The following is a 20,721-nucleotide window of genomic DNA, read 5'->3' as shown; positions in this document are numbered from 1 at the left end:
CAAACTGACTGCGGGACTCCTGAAAATGTAAACTCCTAGCTCAGAATATTCCAGAAAAAATTAATACATAAATGAAATAAATAAAGTGGGTAGTCCTGGGCTCGTTTTTGCAGGCATATGTGTCACAATTCTTACGCAGAATTCCCAGGAGTAGAGGTCATGACCTGCTGGTGACCAATCCAGTGACAGCTAGTAGACACGCCCACAGGAGAAGACGTGACGGTGCCGGCAGGAAGGCAAGAGAGAGAAACACATCGATCTCTTTGGCAAACGCTCGATCAATCGTCACTTCCCCTTCTGTAAGTTAAAAAACACTTTCTATTTAAATAACCAAGCCAACAGTGTAAACAAAACCCCAAAGAAGGGACATTTGAAGCAGAAAACAACAAAGACACAAAGATGAGAAATATTTTTTGCTGTAAGTTTTGTTTCTTACCAGTGGAGAAGTACATAGTGGGGGACTTTCGTCCGTAACCTCCTTTACTAAAAGCGCTGACCCTCAAAGCATAGATGATCCCTTTGTCGACAGTCAGATGGGCTTCGTGGGCATGGTGGTCATGGATGACAGCCTCACATCTCGAGCGGTAATGCTCGTTGGCCGGCCAGAAGTAGATCTGCACAATGTTTACTAACTGTTTACAATGTCTATTTATCTTCTCCTTCTTCTCAGCTCGGAACTTCATAGTAGCCTCTCAGGACTAAGACTGCCGCAATAACAGCATCAATGAGGGTCCTTCATCATCGTCATCAAGGCGCAGTAATACCAAAGACAACACAAAACGTGATGTGGGAATCTCCATAGAAATAATAAAATGTTTTCATTTGTCCATATGAGAGTTAAAATCTTAAGATGACCCATCATCTTTCAAAACAACCATAATAATTTCATAGTGCATGCTGAAGCCATGCTTCGCGAAGATGACACTTTACACTTTTACATTATTAAACTTATATGAAGGAAATGAACTCTTTTCATGAAATAGTATTGATGTATACATTGTAGAGAAATGACAATAAATAAAATGACTTTGCGTTTTCTATAATTGATTTTATTCTTCGTTTATTACTGTTGTTTATTATTTTATAGTTCATTTGTTATTTGTTTTCCTCCAGCCAATGGAGTTAATTGTATTTAGGTCAGGCGCCCGAACTTTGGTACTCAGAACAAAGGTTCTCGGATTTACCTGCCTGCTAGTTATATTCTCGACATTAAACTCAGTCCATACTTACAACAAACCCATGAATATTAGCTTCAGGCTGAGTAATATGGATTCCGCGCCACCATACCAACACCTGGTCATGCTCTGCTGAGTACACACGCACTTCCTCTGGGTACTCCGACGCGGCTGTACGATCACAAACGCAAACTACTAGATAATGTTAAACTAGCAACAGCCAAAAAATAACAAAACAAAACAAAAAGAGGTGAAACATTTTTATCAACCAAAGACAGTCACAATAAATCAGTGTTAGGAGGGCTGACACCTACGGGGGTGATCATCCGAAAGTATAGAAAAGCACACTAAGGGGCGCAAACAGGTGACATAAAAATTGGTTTTCATGCGGAAAAAAGAAAAAGAATGAAAGAAGACAAAGATGCGACAGAGGTGAGGATGATTACTTAAAAGATATAAAAATTCCATCTTAGCGGCGACGTGTTTTAATCGTGCCTTATCGTTGGTTAATGTTAATTTAAGGAGCTTTGTGGAGGGTACAGACTCACGTGCTAGTGTTGACTCAATCATGTACGTGTCACTGGGTGGTCCTAGGCCGGCAGAGTTGAAGGCCCTAACCTCACAGAAGTAGAAGGTGTCCGACGCTAGCCCCATGTAGATCCCTTCAGTCACGTGACCTTCATACCTGCGAGACCAAGATGGAGACGAAGGTGCAAGAAGGGCAGATGTCCCTTTGGCAGAAAGGAGTTATATTTTCCTTCCTCGTGATGGCACAAAAGAGAACAGCCTTGAGAGTGTGGCAAAGACTTTTATTATCAAACCAAGAAGTCAGAAAGAAGGGATGGATAATGACAACAACACAAAAACGAAGACAAGTCTTGGTTCTCACCTGATGAAGTCTCGGTAGTCGGTAGCAGAAGTTCCTTCAAGCCAGTAGTTGATCTGAAACAAAAAGCAGCGCTTGTTGAAGTCAAGGTATATTTTGTGACACACAACAACAATTCGGTTGTTTTTTTTTTTTTTACAGACACAGCAATGAATACAAACAAAGTCTGAAATAAATCGCTCAGGGACTTGTTATGATAATCAAGCTATCGATGTAAGAAACAAGCAGCAGTCAGGGTATGTTTGAAAGAGGCAAACTAAAGAGTACTTTTATAATAAATATTTTCATCCTAGTAAACATAAGTGAATGTGAGAACTTTTACTTAATTGCAATTAATTAAATTTAAGGTTTGTCGCAACATTTGACATATATCTTCTACTTGAAAGTTGTTAGACCGACCTTGTTTTGCTAGATAAACCGAAGGTTGCCAATACTCTGGTTACAGAGACTTCAATTTTTTTTTTAATGTTATTAGGCATTCTCATACTCGCCTGATACCCAAGAATGACTCCACGAGCAGCCTCTCGGGTGGCAGGTATCGGAACCCACGTGACCAGGTTGGCGGATCCGTTGTAACCCTCGCCGCGAACCTCGGTGGGTGAAAGAGCGGGTACTGCAAGTCAAGTAGGTAAAAGAAAAGATGCCAGTTACCTGCGAGTGTTGTTAGAGTGTAACTAACCAAGAAAGAAGAACGCTTCCAAGGGATATACATCGATATAAACTTACTTCGCGCGTAAATACTTCTCTCAGCTCATCAAAGACATAAGGGACGCAATATTGTCGATATAAGATGGCAGCAGTGCTGTTTAAGTAATAATAAAGGTAGACAAAAACATATAATAGCATAATATATAATAATATAAATGAATTATATTAAATAACACCCATGATAGATAATATCGATAAATTTAATAACACAAGTAGAATACATAAATTCAAATTTAGAATACAAGAACACTAAAATAATGGGATCATTTAAGCATAGTAGTAGCCACCACTGGAAATCAGGAGGGCCTCTAGCACTCAAGAGTATGAAACATTAATCAAACTGAACACAAACAACAGACATCAACGCCTTTACCGAACCGTGACTCTCCCACATCCCTTCATCGACTCTTTTATCTCTGCGCGTCCGCACTTCCCAACACAAACACACAGCACTGATACAATCACCTGAAGTTGAAATCACATTTCCACAAACAACAACAACAACAACAACAACAACAACAACAACAACAACAACAACAAAATGAAATTCCCTTACAGTCCTCTGCCGAAAAGACGACAACAACGCTAGAATTGGGTCCCGAGCCCATGCGGTTGAAAGCCTGAACTTTGACCTCGTACTCCAGGAAGTAGTTTTCTCCGCCAACAAAAGCTACGTAGTGGTCGTTGAACCCCTCCACCTCAGCCTGCAAGTATACACCGAGTAGTCTACAGGTACACGTGTAATACAGCAGCTTACAGAATCACTAGATATTGAGAAACTTAGAAGTTCACTAGTCTAGAGAAGCTCACAGGTTCACAGACTACACCGAAGCTATTACAGAGGTTCGCACAGAGCTTTGTCATACATAAACACAGCTTTGTCATACATACACACAGCTTTGTCATATACACAGCTTTGTCATACATAAACACAGCTTTGTCATACATAAACACAGCTTTGTCATGTATACAGGTTTATGGTTGATGTGTATTGAAAACTGAGGCGGAACCTACCTTGCGCCACAGAGAGTTCGGGTCCCCATACCTGCGCCAGTAAATTTTGTAACCAATGCCATGGCCGTTCTCTTCCCACGGTTCGAGAGGCTGCAGGCAAGAACAACATAATTACAGTTGACATTTTTATTTAAACGCGCTATAACTATATTTTCTATAAATAAATTATTTGTTAGTCCATTGTTTGCATGTCAAATGTAATATTTTTATGTGTCAAACGCTATTTCAATAGGAACAATATTTTTACTGGAATACCATCAAGATGTGTACACTCACCATCCACGAGATGAGCAGGTCACCTACGCCTCCTCCTCCCCCTCTGATGTCACGCGGAGGAATGCTAGGAGGAGCACTGGGCAGGTACACCCACGCTGAGAGAAAAAGCAATACATGTAATGCAAGTACAATCTCAAGTTCAAGTAGAACGAATTTTTTACAATATCACAAAATTTTTCAAAAGTCCTAGTAGGTCCTCATAAAGCTTTCCAGTTCCCATCATTTGTGTTTCTAATAGTGAAACAAGATCGAGTTATATTATCAAACGATACCCAAATCTCATTAAATATTGAAACTCTCGACGTAACGAGTTATCTGATGTCACGGATTTTTTTCTGGTTCGAATGGATTCGTTATGTCGAGATTCTACAATCTGTATTGAAGATTACACTTTTGACCTTTGCCGAGCGCTTGTTTGTTTGTTTGTTTGTTTGTTTGTTTGTTTGTTTGCTTGCGTCCCCTTCATGAAGAGCTTAACAATGGCGACTCACTGGAAGGAAGACTTGGGACGCTGTAGCCAAGCTCGTTGACGGCAAGAATTCTGAAGCGGTAGCCGTTGCCTGGATACAGATTGTGAACCTTGACCCGAAGCTTCTGGGTGTCAGGTTCGATGCTGATGCGGCTTGGACTGTCTGAGTGAACAACAAATCGACAGAAAATTTAGTCACAAGGTTATCGTGAGCCAGGTTCACATCAACAGGCTCACCTCAACCAGCTTCACCTCAGGATCACATCAGCCATGATGATCTCGGTGTATGGAGAAGAAGATGGAAAAAGGAAGTTATCATCTTTACCTAAGTTTGCCAGACCGAGAATCTCAAAACCTTGAGCTCTGATATTTTCTTACCTGAAAATACCGTTTGCCACACGTTCTCGTCGAAGCTGTTGGCCAGCTGCACCACGTACAGGCTGATTGGCCGCCCGTTGTCCGTACTTGGGGTCCATAGCACGTCAACGCTGTCCTTCTTCACGGACATGCCGTCAACAAAACACCCTGACGGCTCGCTTGGTGGACCTGTCAGTTCAAACAAAGTATGCACAATTTAAAGTATTAAACAAGCATCGCCAGGCAGGTCCTGCCCCACATCGTCGTTTAAATCGTTATCACTTGGCTCTTGGCCTACTAAATGCAGTTGTCGTTCTTTGGTCATTGTTATTGATTTTAGAAGGGAAAGTGCTTCCACCTCACGTGATTTCGCACTGTGGGCAATGGGGATCTTGAGGGGGTATGGGTAAAGGGAGGTTGTCGTCTTGAGTCACAGCTATAGCGAACTTCGACCAACGCTACCACGCCTCTCGTATATAATTAGCTTTGTGGCGAGCAACGCCCCTGGTCTGTACACCGGTGGCAAAACCGCACCCATAACTTTCCTCACGATGAACAACACCTACACGCCTCACCTTCCTCTACAAATCTACACCTTCCAACGACAGACAGCCACGCCCCTCGCCTGTCTTCATCTACGAGGGACAGCAACTCCCCTCTCCTTTCCTCACCTATAACAGACAGCCACGCCCCTCGCCTGTCCTCGTCCATAGTCGTGCGAGCCACGCATTCATAGAAGCCTGCATGCTGCAGCTGCACCGCAACGACGTACAGCCCCGTGTCGGTCTGCACGCACACACACACACAGTCGCGGATCACAAACACACAGGCATGTAGATACCCGTTCACAGATAATGACTTACGTGCAAACATGCATCAAAGTAAAGAGAATTTTAACGAACCCTGTTGAGAGAAATGTATTTTCTGCCGACGATCTATACTTTAATTGTTTTAATTGCGCTCGCGTACACACAATAACAAAAAAGTTTTGCCCAGACACTTTCACGCACGCATTCATGGGCTGACCTGGCGATATTCGACTTTTTTCTCCGTGTCCACCCGATGCCCGTTGACGTACCAGGTGTACACAAGGTCGACATGAGGAGCATGGGAGGCGCTGCAGGCCATGAAGGCCGTATGGTTGACCATCACTTGTGTGGGGCTGGGCGCCACGACTATTGATGTCCCAGCTGACGACACAAAAATCAAAAAAAAAAAAAAAAAAACAAAAACAAAAAAAACAATAAAAAAAAATTAACCATCAATTTATAAATTTAGAAAAAACATTAAAAAATATTTGATTCGCGTTCTTCCGTTCGCCTGTGCAAGTAAATCTGTTTTCGGGTACCTTCGAATGAACTTTGTTGTTATGGTATTTCTTTTTTTAAATCACGATAGATTTTGTAACAATTTGTTTTATTAACCCCACTTCAGCTGAATCGTCGAGCTATAAACACATATGAGCAATCTTTCGGTATTGTGACATATTCTGTGTTACCCAACACTGACACTGCCTTCATCGATGAATGTCATTAAAAATCCTCGCCTTTAACACTTTCACACTCACCGGCAATAGTAACAGTCGTAGAACTGCGGGCTTCGTCGAACTGGTTGGTCGCCACGCATGTGTATCGCCCTTGGTCAACGTGTTGTACATTTCTGATCAGTAGATTACCATTGGGTAGCTGAGTCACGTGGTTGTTGTCCACATCCAATGGGCTGTCGTTTTTTAGCCACGTGATGGTGGGCGCCGGCGCGGCTTCCGGTTTGCAAGTGATGGTGATGTTGCTGTTGAGGGCGCACATGGTTCGAGGCTTCAGCGGCTGCTTCTTAAATGTAGGTGGGAAAGCTTTTAAACAAAAAAGCACGAGAGATAGACAGTTGAAGGAACTCGATACATCAAGTAATAATCTTAGTTCATAAAGAACACGAAATCTGTTTCCTGCAATAAACTCTTGTGACCCAGGTAACTAGCTGTGCCTATGGCAACAGTCTACTTCATTCAAACTACTCGGTGCGTCTCGTGAAACAATCTTCTTCTCAACGATGATTCATGCAACAATCTACCTCCCCTCACCCAGGCGACTAGCTGTTCTCCACACAACTAATCATCACCTGATTCACCCAGGTGTGTCTCATGCAACCATCTGTTTCACCTCACAGGTGTTTACCGAGGATTCTCAGCTGCGCCTCGGAAAGTGTCATCCCGTGCACGTTCCTCGCTCCGCACTGGTACATCCCATCATGCACCTTCGGGTCCAGGTTGCTGATGCGCATAACGTTGGCGTTGATCTGGATCCCTTGGGCAGGGTCAGAGGTCAAGGCTTTTCCATCCTTGAACCACGTGTAGGTGGGTGGAGGTCTACCCCGCGCGTCGCAGCGCCACGTCAGCTGGGAGTAGAGGTCCGCGTGCTGGTCCCTCAGGGGTGAGATGAAGTAGGGACGAGCTGTGGGATGATCTTAAGGTCAACAACAACAACAGCAGCAACAGCAACGTCTATTCTATATTATAAATTGAATTTTGCTCTATATTTTTTACATTGTAAGTAACATGTAAGACTAAATGCTGACTATCCCTCTACCCCTTTCCTTGACGCACCTCCGAGTACGAGGTAGAAGGACTTGCTGTCCTTGGCGTTGGACCCACGGGAGACCGTGCACACGTAGGTGCCTTGGTCCTCCAGCTGCGCGTCAATGAGGGTCAACACTCGGTTCTGGTCTGACAGCTCAGCCCTGGCCGGCATAGGCTTCTCCTCTCGGTGCCACTGATACAAAAACGGCGAGGTGGACCTGCGCAACAAGAGGTCACGTGACGATTTCACTGTATCGGATGAGGGTGGTCGGGTGACAACAACATCTACATTAAGACATGAGACGGCTTTTGCAATAAATAAATAAATAAAATAAAAAATCGCTGGAACGGCAATCATTAGATTTCTTTAACTTCTTCCTTTAACTGCACATCTACGAGCCTTAATTACGAATCGGGCTTACGAGCCTATGTTCGAGAAATGTTTAGAAGCCATAAGCCATACTTACGAGCCGTATGCGAAACACTCCATGCGTACATCATGTCCTTTCAATGGTGGCTGTGGAAAGACCGCAATGAAGTCGTCTTGGATCAAGGGACCCCAGTCTGCTTTAGGAGCTGTTACAACAGTCAGAATGCATCACACACAGCAGCTCATTAAAATGACGCCAAAACTAATTAAAAACCTATTTGGACTCTAAAGAGCTATCTATAAATTAATATATTTTATAACATCCACGACTCTCACGAGGCGCAGAAATGTACTATTGCGAAGGTTTTTTTTTTTTTTTAAATCTGTGAAAAAAATCTGTTAAGCTGCATATCACCAGCCTTCAGTGCACATTAAGTGACAGGGTTCTAGAAAATTTGCCATGCATCCCACCCGGCACCCACCTTGATCATGCACGTGAAGCTGGATGCCTAAACTCGTGCGCGTTGGAGGCTGAGAGGTACCGATGGTGTACCGGTTGACCCCAGTCAGGATGGCAATGCAATGATATCGACCCTCGTCAGCTCTCGTCACCTCTGAGAAATACAACTTCCCGTTCTGGGAAATGAACTGGTAGGTCTGGTACTCAGGCCGAACAAAGCTGTAGGCGCTTTCCTTGAACCAGTTGTACTTGACAGCTGAAGAAGGGACACGAAAGTGTTTGTAAGGATGCCCGAGAGCGGATGGACAAAAAAAAAAAAACTTTCCTCTTTCAACTCCAACCATAATATACAAGTTATTGTGACCCTGAAACATTTCTCCTTTGAGTAAAATGGGAAAAATTGAAATAGGTCTTTTTGGGCAGCTGAGAAGGGGCTCGTAGGTGATCTTACCTTCGTATATTCGGTAATAACGTTTAGACTGTAGCTTACCTGGCTTGAAAGTGATTCTGCTGCATTCAATTGCCACTCCATCGTAAGCTTTTGAGTTGACCCCCGCATCAGGTACGTTTGAAAATTCACCAAGGTCTGAGAAAAAGAGAAAAAAAATCATTTTAAGTATGAAGGTTATATTGGTCTTTCCTAGGCAGAAAACGGACTAACTTCATCTTTGAAAATTTTATTTCCGTGCGGTTTGTTTGATCGGTGAATGAAGAAGTCCAGACAAACAAACCCGACCTCCAAAACTGATGCGAACGTCGTTACTCATGACGACACCAAGGTGGTTCTGGGCGGTACACCGGTACTGGTTGGCATCCAGCCTTTCCACTGGATTCTGGATGATGAGCTTTCCGTTGGTTAGCGTGTAGCGGCTGTCAACCCCCGCGGTAACTTCATCTTCGAAGTTATCTCCCCTGTACCATCTGCCACAAAAAAAAAAAAAAACACCACTTCATTTTTGCAAATGAGAAGGAAGAAAGGTAAGGGGGGAAGATTTTAAATAAAAAAATAAAGAATAAAATATTCTATTGATTTTCATACAGTAGTAATTGTAATTTTTTTATAACGATTATTCTGTCTGAAAACAAAACTATGGTAATAAAATAACAAAACATCAATATATATATATGTTTCGCTATGTATGTCTAAGTCAATTATCCCTCAATCCAATCTGTAGTGCAGCGGTTCTCAACCTGTGGGGCGCGACCCCCTGGGGGGTCGCTACGTGCCTACAAGGGGGTCGCGAAGGTGGTCCTTTTTTAAAAGTTTCTTATACCGGTATTAGTGAAATTAGCTTAGATTGTGTAACCGAGTGGTGAGGGCGATCAAACTCCAAATCTCTTCTCCCTATTCAAGTACACTGTATCGGCAATGCAGTGACTTCTCACTTCCAAAACTCAAAACACAATCCCCCTCTCAACAATTAAGCCTCCAATCTCGCTCCTCTCGCCTTTTGCCCTCTCTCTCCCCCAATCTCTCATCGCTGACTCCCCTCTCCCTCTCCAGTCACACCTCTCTCTTTTTTATAAAAAAAAACATCTAAAAGGCACGCATTCAGGAAACGTCCATCATTCACACCCTTTCGCCCTCGCACGTGCTCAGTCCTAGTACTCTATAGGTCCCTGACAGAAGGCCATGACCAGACAGTGCGGGGTGGGGGCTTAAGAACGACCGATGGCTGCTGCTAATGGCATATTTATCGGACATATTTGAGAATCTGAACGGTGTGAATACTTCTCTGCAAGGGAAAGTCACCACCATATTACAAACAACTGACAAGATGAATGCTTTCGTCCGAAAAATTTCGTTGTGGACGCAAGAGAAAATATTTTTGATGTTTCCGTGCTTGTGTCAGTGCAAGGCTGACAACTTGAATCTTGATCAGGTGAAGAATGTAATTATTGCCCATCTAAACGGACTGCAAGAAAGGTTTCAGCATTACTTCGCTGAAATTGATGTAACTAAATACGATTGGATTCGTAATCCATTTCTGGCTGATCCTAGCACAAGCGGGTTGTCCACGGAAGAAGAAGAGCAGCTCGTCGACCTTTCGAGTGACCAATCCCTGAAAATGGTCTTCCAAACAACACCAGTGCCAACATTCTGGATTAGCGTCAACGGTGCTTTCTGAGAAAGCAATGAAAGTTCTTCTAACATTTTCAACTTCGTATATGTGTGACAAGGATTTTCAGCATTGGCAGCACTGAAGTCGAAATACAGAAATCGTGTGGACGCAGAGGCTGAGCTGCGAATAGCAGTGGGTACGAACATCGCACACAGGTTCGCTTCTCTATGCAACATCAAGCAGGCTCAACCTTCTCATTAATCAAAGAGAGTGTCCAATAAAATTAATCAAATAATATTTATTAGCACCGCAGAATTTGCTTTAGTAAAATTTCATTAACAGTTATACTTTTTGCAGATACGAACTTTGTTCTTCCGTTGTTGATTTCCTCGACGCGGGGTTGGAGGTTAGCTAAGGCTCCCCCCACTCTTCCACCGACCTAGCTGGCTAAGGGGGTCGCGGACGTACCGGTGTTCGTTAGGGGGGTCGCCACAAGTAAAAGGTTGAGAACCGCTGCTGTAGTGTGTGTGTAGCAGCTGGCCCTCACCTATAGGAAGGCACAGGATTGGCGACCGCTAGACATTCCAGCTCCGCCATGGTTGGTCCCCCCACAATGACGATGCTGACCGGCTGGCGAGTGAAGTGAGGACCGCGGGGGAGGACATTGATGTCCTGCACCATCAACCCGTAATCTGACAACAAAATCGCCATGAGTGACCGGGAGGGCATGAAGGTATGAGAACTCTCCTGCTACCATGTTGAGGCCATATCTTAAAAGTTAAAGGAATCACATATAAATTAAATAATTTATAAATTTCTACGGTCTTCATTTACACTGGTTTCTTATTATGTGTATCAAAGTAAACGACCAAAATGACTGACGACAATCTTTTAAACAACACAGCAAATATCGCATGATCGAAACACTACATCAACACAGCATCACAACCACTCAGCATCGGATCATCACATCATCACAACTCTGGAGCAGCGCAACATCACAGCATCACAACTTTGGAGCAGCACATCCCATCATCAGATCATCAGATCATCACAACATCACAACCAGAGCCTCACAGCAACATAGCATCATACAGCAGCGCAACATCTCAGCAACAAAGTGTCAGAAATCACAGCAACACATTCTCTCATCATCATGTCTGTATTTTGTTCCCTCACCGTAATCTCGGTGCACCTGTAAAATCCTGTATGCTTCAGCACGTGCGACCTGGCAGATGTAGGGCAGCTCGCGATCAGGGGTCACAAGCGTCCAACCGTATCCCCCCTCTGTTAATCAGACCAACCGATGAGCATCACAATCAACTTTTAATCTGACTGGCAGTAAAGAAAGGTACAGAAACCCGAGTTTGCCATTTCGCAAAAAAAAAAAAATCAAGATTAATATCTGTAAGTTTAACGGCACACCTTACTTCCTGCATCACAAACATGCATTCAACAACCCCTGTATCAGAGGCAATGCTGAAATGTAATTAAACTAATTAAGTTACCAAAATGCTTCTGCATGGGCTTGTTTTCATAAAATAAATCAAGGAGACATCACCGACACTGCTCTTACCACCTAGACTGTAGACAATGACTCCATTGGAGCTGTTTCGATTCGTCCCAGGATTCCAAAAGCTTTCAGCCCCACTGAGAGGGTCGCCGCCATGCCCCTCCCAGACAAACCACCTCTTCTCCCGCGTTGACCCTTTCTCACGTATTCCGCTGGTGTACCACTCACGCCTGTCACACCATCGACCACACAATTACTTCTGACATCACTTCCTCTCAAGATGGTAAAATGTCATGTTTAAGAAGCACTGTGATGCGTTTAAAAAAAAAATATTTAAAAAAAAAACATGTCATCGTCATCGTCCTCCTCCTCGTCGTCCTCCTCCTCATCCTCGTCGATTTTTTAGTTTTCCAGGAGAATAAGCACTACAAATATCTTTTTCGAGGAAACAGACTTGGATGATAAAAGAAAATTTCTGAGAAAGAGACAGTGACCGCTGATTTTTCAGTTAACAGATGAAATCGCTGGCGCTAAGACGCCGTGCTTGTTATGATTCACAAAAGTGCGATTTTTGTTTTTCCCAGCTGATACATTGATCAATTATTCAAACATGTTTTTGAGAATTGTTGCCCAAATGTTCCCGAGGCGTCTGCTCTAAAAGTAAAAACTTGTCCCTTACATGAACGGATCGTTTCTTTCCAGCCAGCTGCTGATGAAGCCGTGCGTGATCCTGTCCAGAACACTCACCAGACTCCCTCCATGCTCCTGTGATGGAATATTTAGCATTGATATGAACCAGCTGTGGTTTCTCTCAGCAAAGCATATGATATATGAAAAACATAACAACATAAAATATTACATTGAAAACATAATTAAACATGAGAAATACAAATTTTAAAAAATCGATTTAAAAACAAAAATCAAAACTCGTTCACACCACCCTTCACAGTTAATGGACCCATCCTAGAGCTTAAATCAATTTAAAACATCATGTAACAAAAGATTCAGTATGATGGAGAGGGGACTAATTTTATACATACAACTCAACACAGGACTCTTAGATGATAAAGATTGTTTCCCAAGATACCAGTTAATAATGGACTAGTAAGAAATGGATTAGTAAGTAACAGGCTGGCTGAGATGCTCACACTGCAGGCCAAGCGGGCTCCTTCATAATTTCTGGGTGTATCCCCTTCGAAGAGGTAACACTCGCTCCCATGCTCATACCAAGGGGTGGGGCAGCCTGAAAATGAGTGTGAACAAACAGGGGAGTTGTTAAGTGTTACTGTTCACTGATAACATGTCTTTCATCAAGCTCATTCACACAAGTTCATGTGGGTGCTAGGAATATGCTCACACCGGACTAAAACTGTAGAAAGTGAAAAAGCGCCTACAGGCACCTTGCAGGTGTGGACTGCCAGACAGGTCTAGTCGTGCTCAAACCCTCGTTTAACTCTCACACTCGTACACCCTGGGCCTCTTTACGCTATTACGTCATCCACGTTCAAACGCACACGCACACATACATGCCAGGGAATCGGGTAGCCAAGTGCTTGGAGTCAGAAACCAGGAGGCCGCTTGTTCGATACCCGTGTGGCGCAAGCGAACGTCTCTCAATCGACTCAGCTGTGGATGACTAACTCCATAGAGGGTTGGGAAAGGAAAAGCATCGAGACGGAGAGGACATAGGCATCACCTCCCAAAAAAAGCTGATTACGATAAAAGTGGGGAGTGTAATACCTCCACACCCACCCCTACACCAAACGACCTGAAATAAAAAAAAAGGTTATGGCCCGACCTTTACCTTGTACGAACTCACACATGAACACTCGCACACCTTCAAATCTTTACACCGCCTCGCCTTGGTACACACACACACATGAGAATATCATACCACGTAGACATTGCACACTTTGAGTAAACTATTAGTAGTAAAATATACGACAAAAAAAAAAAAACAACAACAAAAAACAAAAAAGAAAAAAAGAAAAAAAGAAAAGAGGCTTATCCCTTAATGCAATTTTTACAGTTATATAACCTGAATCAAGTTCTCGCCTTAAGGACTTGCAGGGGGGCTGAGTGCCAGGGAGCTTTGTTTGGCTATTGTTGTCATTCAGGGTACAAACGATACTTACTGAACACATGTTGACTGGAGGCGGATTGCACAAGGCACAGTCCGATGGAAGTGAGAAGCCAGCCACCATGTGCCAGATGCAGGTGTTGCCCACCTGTCGTAGTGCACTTTCTCTGAGGAGAAAAACACACAATGAAGGTATTTCGTCAGTTTTTCAGCGCTCGCTCAGTAAACACTAGTCGGTGGTTAAAATGGAGTACTATTAAAAGAGGGGTTCACTTTGCTGCCCTTACTGATACATACGAAGGTAAAAGATGGTTTTAGAAGATCACCGTTACAAACTGCCGCAACGGTAAATTGTATATTAAAAAAAAAATGTGGAGAAGAAAAGTTAGTATTATCTGCTTTCCCGACGGTAAATGCTTGAAAACTTTAGAGATGAAAATTGTGGTTGCAAACGATACGAAGAAAGACGGGGTATAAGCTTTACAATACACTCAAGCAATAACGATTTTAAAATTGGTAAGGGACATGTTTATATTTATATTAAAATTTAATGCACTCGATCGCAGTCTTATATTCAACACCTGTGAGGATGCACACAGACCACAGCACATGCGTACACAGTGATATCATTCGCAATCAGATACATTTCGTATAGTCATATACTAAAAAGACACAGGAAAGAATGCTAAGAAAGTTCTGAAATAAATAATAAATAAAATTATTGGCACTTTAAAAATGTTTATAAGTTTGTAATCTCCACCCCAACTGCTATTTTGACAAAATCTGTAAGATGTTTATGCTCCCAACATCTGTGACCTTTCACATCTCACAAAGCCTTTTAGAAATCACGAAGGTCGTGAACTTTTAGTTGTGCTTATCTCCTCCAATCTATACATTTCTATCTTCAGGTGCTTTGTTTAAAAATTAGCTCCTACACCCGATCTGTTAGTCAATATTCCACTTCTTTTACACATCTGTTTCTTGTATTTGTCCCCATTCAGACAGATGACAATAAATCCAGATATGGAAGAGAATAAGTTTTCGATCACTCAGAAGCCCTCAACAAGCCACTCGAATCGGTTTTACTCATAAATTGCCAATGTTGGACTCAAAAAAAAAAAAAATCAACTTAAAATAGGGAGATATGTAACAGAAAATAAAACAACAGAACTCCCTTTCAATATAGCTTTAAATACCAATCTGTTTAGGAATAATTAGTGATTGTTACGCAGATTTCGAAATCTGAGGTATTTGGACATGCGCACTACTTTATGGACTAAAAGTAAACAAACAAACAACAAAGAGCGCAAGGAAATAACGTCAACTAAAAAAAAAAAATCAAGTAGCCAGTTGCACAACACATTTCTAATTTCGAACACGTTTAGGCTTCAAACCTAATGAGATCATCAGTTTTATAGAAACTTAAAACTTTTTAAACTAAAATTATTTTAAATAAGATAAAACCAGACTTTCAGCAGCATCAGCATATCTTACTTATAAGTAACGCATTTAATTGGCTAAGGAGCGATATTCGAGGATCGAAAAGAAAGAAAGAAAGAAAGAAAGAAAGAAAGAAAGAAAGAAAGAGAGAAAGAAAGAAAGAAAGAAAAGAAAGAAAGAAAGAAAGAAAGATGCTTCAGAATAGTTTTAAGTTTTTAAAAACACGTGGAACTGGGCCTCGAGTGCGAGCGTTTATCATAAAAAAAAAAAATCAAAAGTGAACTCAGTTCCCCAGGGGAATGTTGATATAACCGTCACGTTTGATGTTCTGGCAAGGCCACAGCTGTGACGTACTGTGGAGAAACGAAGAAACACATCTGCTCATCAGAACTCAGCTGTGACGTTGATTTAATGCGGGATTGGCTGTCGCCAGATGGCGCTGGAGATTTGTACGACATCTCGCGCATGCGCAGAAAACACAGGTTTGTAACGGTCACATCTGTTTCAAAAGGCTAGGAGGGGAAAGTGTAAAGAAGATGAAAGTCGATGAAATGAGCTGGACTTGTATAAACAAGTTTCTGACGAGGATTCTAAGCTGGAGTCGAGGTTTTTTTGACCCGACATTCCATAGCTGGAACAACGGAGTCAATGCTGCTGTTCAGAGAGAGAGAGAAAGAAAAAGAAAGAATACAAATACAAATAGCTTATTTTATTAAACCCTTGGGCCCACTCACAAAAATTAATATACAATACACTACCAAAAAAAAAAAAAAAAATCTTAGCTTATTCTTAGCTCAAGAAAGCTCTAGTCAGCATTCTCAATACAATCCCTATCACGGATGCTAATGAAAAACTTCGATTCTCATTTTGGAAAAAATTTGTTTTTCATTGAACCTCATTGACAGGGAAGGACTTGAAATCGGAATGTGGTAGCATTCAATCTCAAATCCTGTCACAACTACAACTAATACTTTTTTATCTTCATTTTATTATGATCATAGTCAGGGCCGTGCTTAGGGGCAGGCGGACGAGGCATCTGCCTAGGGCCCCGCGCTTCAAGGGGCCCCGCGCTTTTGATTGTAACCTATTGACGAAAGTTACAAATAAATTAATCGTAGGCTTATGTTGTAATGTGTATTCAGTGCTGTCAATGATAAAAGACGAGATATCCCTGAGAAAAAAGTGACTTTAGATCCCAACTAAAACCGTGTGATCGTGGCGTAAGGGCCCCGCACATGCCCTTTGCCTCGGGCCCCGCGGGGGCTAAGAACGAGCCTGATCATAGTATAATGCAGCTGAAGCAAGCCCGGCATCACAGGGCTCAAGAAACACGAAAGGTAAAGTTGCTAAAATAAAACATTTTACAGTCTTTGTGGAAGTTCCCATTCTCTTCTTTTTTGCAGACAGAAACTCTAGAGTAAATTATAGTGGCTTTTTAAAGAATCCAGCGACATTAAAAGTGAATAATAATATCACATGACACTCACGCTAGGGAGATGACACGAGAAAACAAATGCCAGCGAAACGAAGCAGACCGATGACCTATGAACTTACAAGTGGTTAAAAAAGAAAAAAGAAGACGAAGAACAAGTAGGGAGAAGTAAAAAAAAAAAAAAAAAAAAAGAAAGAAAGAAAGAAAAGGTAAAAAAGGAATAAAGCGAAGGATGGAAAGAATGAACAGAAATTTGAATAAACGAAACAAAAAATGAACGAAAGGAGAGAAAACAAACGAGAACGAACACAAGGGAGAAAGAAAATAAAAAACCAACCAAAAAGACAGAAAAAGTAAAAAAAAATGCAGAACAAATGGAAACGAAAATAAAATAGGAGAATGGAAAGAAACAAATAATCCCCAGGGAACAAAAGAAAGAAACTATGAAATAAAAGGAAAGGCATAACAAAAGAAATAAAGAAAAGAAAGGAGGAACATACGAACAAGAGAAAAGGAAGGACAAAAAAAAAAAAAAAATGAAAGAAAGAGAGAATGGGCGTGTCTGAGAAAGCTCATGGTTCTCGTGTTAACTGATGTCTTCATACCACAAGGCTCAACATGAAAACGAAGATAGAAACCAAGAAGAGGCATCAAAGCCTTGAGTAATCGCCCGTCATGGCTGCCTGCCTTTGTTTCATTGTCAGACGAAATATGTACAGGACGAGACAGCTTCCCCTTGTTTAGCACGGATGTAGCACAACAGAAATGTGACCTGAGGACTAGAGCTTTATTTATTATTCTGTTTCCGGGTCCTCTCTCTTACCTCCTTCTCGATCAACCTCCTCTCTCTCTCTCCTCTCTTCTCCTCCTCATTTCTTCTTATTATTCCTCCCCCGTCCCCGCCCATTGGAGCATAGGGCCTCTGTCTCATTTATGTTGTTGTTGTTGTTGTTATTATTAGTAAAGCTTGTGGAATAAGAAATTTAGTACAAACTACAGCCTGTCGTGAGGTCTTAAATCGAAAGTTTGTGTTGTGTGCGCGTGTGTGTGCGCGCGCGTGTGTGAGTGCGTGTGAAAGACAGACAGACGGAGTGAGCGCATTTTGGTAATTATTCTTTTTAGCGGGGGAGAGGGGTTGACTAACTTTTTTTTAAATGCTATGGTTTAAAATGTAAAGGTGTATTTTGAATCGTAAGTCTCATGTCTGTCATGTCCTACCTGTACACATTAAGTGTAATGAAAGACTGAGACCCTGAAATTTAACAGGGTTAACAACAAAGGAATAGAACCGAGAAAGTGGGCTGAATGTGGAAATGAAGCAAGATAATGAGCAGTGCAATCAAAAGTTTGGTATCATAAAAAGAAGTCAAAATACAAAGAAAGACGTTGTAACACACACACAGAGAGAGAGAGAGAGAGAGAGAGAGAGAGAGAGAGAGAGAGAGAACAGTAAATAAAGCAAAAAAAGTTAGGATATATTCATTCCTTTAAAATTCTTTAAAAGAAATTGTGTCATAAATTACAGGAAAGAAAGCTATATCGTTAATGAAGTTCTGTTAAAATAGTAAATACTACATAATTAATAATGTTTAAGCGATAATCGTGTAATAACACGATGCATGTTAATATTTTAAGACACACATTGCTAGAAAATCTTAGACTGATAGTCTGCGATACAAATGAAAAAAAAAAGAAACTGAGTCAAACCAGTAACAAAATTCGTTAAGCTAATACTGCATGACAAAATTGTTTGAGTTCCAACCACACAAAGAAAGTGGTCCAACTGCACGAACAGAGACATTAAGTCTAAAGTTCATAAGAACAACATGTAACAAGTAAGCAACAAAAAAATTACGCATTGCATGATAAACATTACATCTTTATGTTATTCTCATAATTTAAGAAATGATTTTTGTCTTCCGGTTATCTAAATGAAAATTTAAAAAATGGCTAGCAGACTAACATATTCAGAAAAAAAATGCTTACTACAGGAATAGAGTTTCTTCTATTTGCAAGATGGGTAATTTCCAAGACAAGAGAGAATATTCGAGCGCATATACATTTTCAAACACCAATCAAAGCAAATCAAAGATGCACATGGTAGCTCACCGACTGACCCATTACAGCACGCGTCCTTCAGAAATTTTCTTGCACATTAACAACGAGCCTTTGGAGATAGTCACGTGACGGCTGTGGCAGCCTCTGGCAGGCAACATGAGGAATGTATACCATGGACGGCTGTCAAGCCAGCTCAAGCGGAACGAAGTAAAGCACTTCCTTTGTTCCCTTGGCTCATCTTCATGGCATCACAAATGGGTATGGGGAGATAGTCGTGTTAATATGAAACTTAGGCTTGGGAGCTTCCATTCCCACTTTCCGATTTTCTTCGTTCTCATAACCCTTTGGACAGAAACTGGTTAGTTTGTTGGTTGTTTTGGGGGAAAGTGCTTCCACCTCGTGGTGATTTCGTATTATGAAGGGAGAGGGAGGGGGTAGAAAACCAGAATACCCGGAGAAAACCTCGATAGCTGGACCTGCGAACAGCAAGGTGTCATATACAATGAGTGTCTCGAGACGAAATCTGAACCCAGCGCCTCTGACTGAAATGGTGCAAAAATGTGTGCACCCGTTGAGTCCTGTTACGGTGCATAAATGGCGCGTGATTTACCGAGGAAGTGTCTAGGGGTGCCCGGTAGTCTAGTGATTAAAGCATTTGCTTTTTTACCCCTGCAGGGAGAGGCACCATCTTGCAAAAAACCAACAACCAACCAACCGGGAAGGTAACGACAACGAAAAGAAAATTTTAGGCTTTGCCTTCCACATGCTGTGCACGGTAAACCACTCACACTCACTGCTCCTACAGTTCGCTAGGTTATGGGACACGTTATCTTTGGATCTTCCACAATTTAGTGCAGTGGCAAAAGCCATTCTTTTTATTCGATAGTCGAGGGTTCGATTCTCAAATGTATATTTTAAATACATATATATTTTGATTGTTTGTTTGTTTTGTATACCTTGTGTAATTTTTATATGAGCTTTCTAGACAGACAAGCGTACATCTACGGCTTATTGCAAAAGTTAGCGGTGGGGTTTGGGCTGTGGTTCGGGTTTGAAGCTGATCACAAAATAAGATGAAATAAAGGAAGTTTACCACATGCCGCTTAAACTCGAGGTAAAATGTAAAGTCGACTGGGGGACATCATATAATTATAATAATTGTGTAGAGTATTTCCCGCCTGGCAGTAAATTCAATAATGTGCTTGAGCAAAAGATCACCACGAGCGAAACAAATGTTTACAATTTAGAAACATTTTGAGGGGTCGCTGATGGGGTGGGGTAGGTAAGGGATTGAACGACGGTAAGAAAGGAAGACCACCAGCTACTGCAGTTTTCACCTGAGGTGGATGTTCCGGTAAGGCTTAAAGTCTAGCTAGTGATCACTGTTAGAAATGCAGGTAGACATTCCAGAGAAAGAAAAGAAGTGGCACCAATATCGGTCATATTAGAGATATGTATGTCTATATACATCTAATTTATATATATAGAGAGAGAAAGATCAGCTGTCTGACACATATGCACGATATTCGCATCAACAAATCTTAACGACCGACTGGTAGGTCGTCTATCAACATCTCAGCTAGACAGGTATTGTGGGACAAGGTCAGACACGACAGCACATACAGGTTTGTATGTCGAGGCGTGCCAAACTGGCAAACAGCCCTGTTCATGAAAAAGCCTCTCCATCTTGTCTCATAACTAAAAGTGCACAGATGACATGCATATAGCTTGTGAAAAGTTTAATTTTATCCCATCAAATCAAGAGATGCAAAGTTACGCAAAACTTCAGAAAAATACTTTTATCCAGTTTAGCTCTTACTTTATTTTTAAGAAATGTACAGTGCTTTC

The 20,721-nt window shown here is 41.7% G+C and overlaps 1 protein-coding gene across 1 annotated transcript; it reads right to left on the bottom strand.

Annotated features, from left to right (window-relative positions):
* Window positions 1-3: 3 nt before the first annotated feature.
* Window positions 4-19,764, bottom strand: LOC112558298 (contactin-3-like). Its single transcript, XM_025228679.1, has 27 exons — window positions 18,925-19,764; window positions 13,999-14,110; window positions 13,012-13,106; window positions 12,543-12,628; window positions 11,927-12,093; window positions 11,530-11,637; window positions 10,898-11,042; window positions 9,024-9,208; window positions 8,778-8,873; window positions 8,310-8,543; window positions 7,925-8,033; window positions 7,485-7,675; window positions 7,057-7,332; window positions 6,453-6,734; window positions 5,912-6,075; window positions 5,557-5,671; window positions 4,907-5,074; window positions 4,551-4,691; window positions 4,060-4,154; window positions 3,784-3,873; window positions 3,326-3,473; window positions 2,553-2,674; window positions 2,065-2,117; window positions 1,724-1,860; window positions 1,231-1,346; window positions 437-614; window positions 4-297 (listed from the first exon to the last, which is right to left on the bottom strand). The coding sequence occupies exons 1-27, from the start codon at window positions 18,934-18,936 to the stop codon at window positions 158-160; spliced, it is 3,765 nt and encodes a 1,254-aa protein (XP_025084464.1). The 5' UTR covers window positions 18,937-19,764; the 3' UTR covers window positions 4-157.
* Window positions 19,765-20,721: the final 957 nt, after the last annotated feature.

This window comes from Pomacea canaliculata, linkage group LG2 (assembly GCF_003073045.1).
Source record: "Pomacea canaliculata isolate SZHN2017 linkage group LG2, ASM307304v1, whole genome shotgun sequence".
Lineage (NCBI taxonomy): Eukaryota > Metazoa > Mollusca > Gastropoda > Architaenioglossa > Ampullariidae > Pomacea > Pomacea canaliculata.
The sequence above is the reverse complement of the archived record's forward strand: the minus strand, read 5'-3'. Positions and strand labels throughout refer to the sequence as shown.

What these genes read in the sequence shown, in the direction of transcription:
- LOC112558298 (XM_025228679.1), bottom strand. An exon ending in CGTTCGCATCAGTTTTGGAG is followed by an intron (nt 8,874 to 9,023) that starts GTCGGGTTTGTT and finishes TCTTTTTCTCAG; the next exon opens with ACCTTGGTGAATTTTCAAAC. An exon ending in CGAACTCTCTGTGGCGCAAG is followed by an intron (nt 3,474 to 3,783) that starts GTAGGTTCCGCC and finishes GTATACTTGCAG; the next exon opens with GCTGAGGTGGAGGGGTTCAA.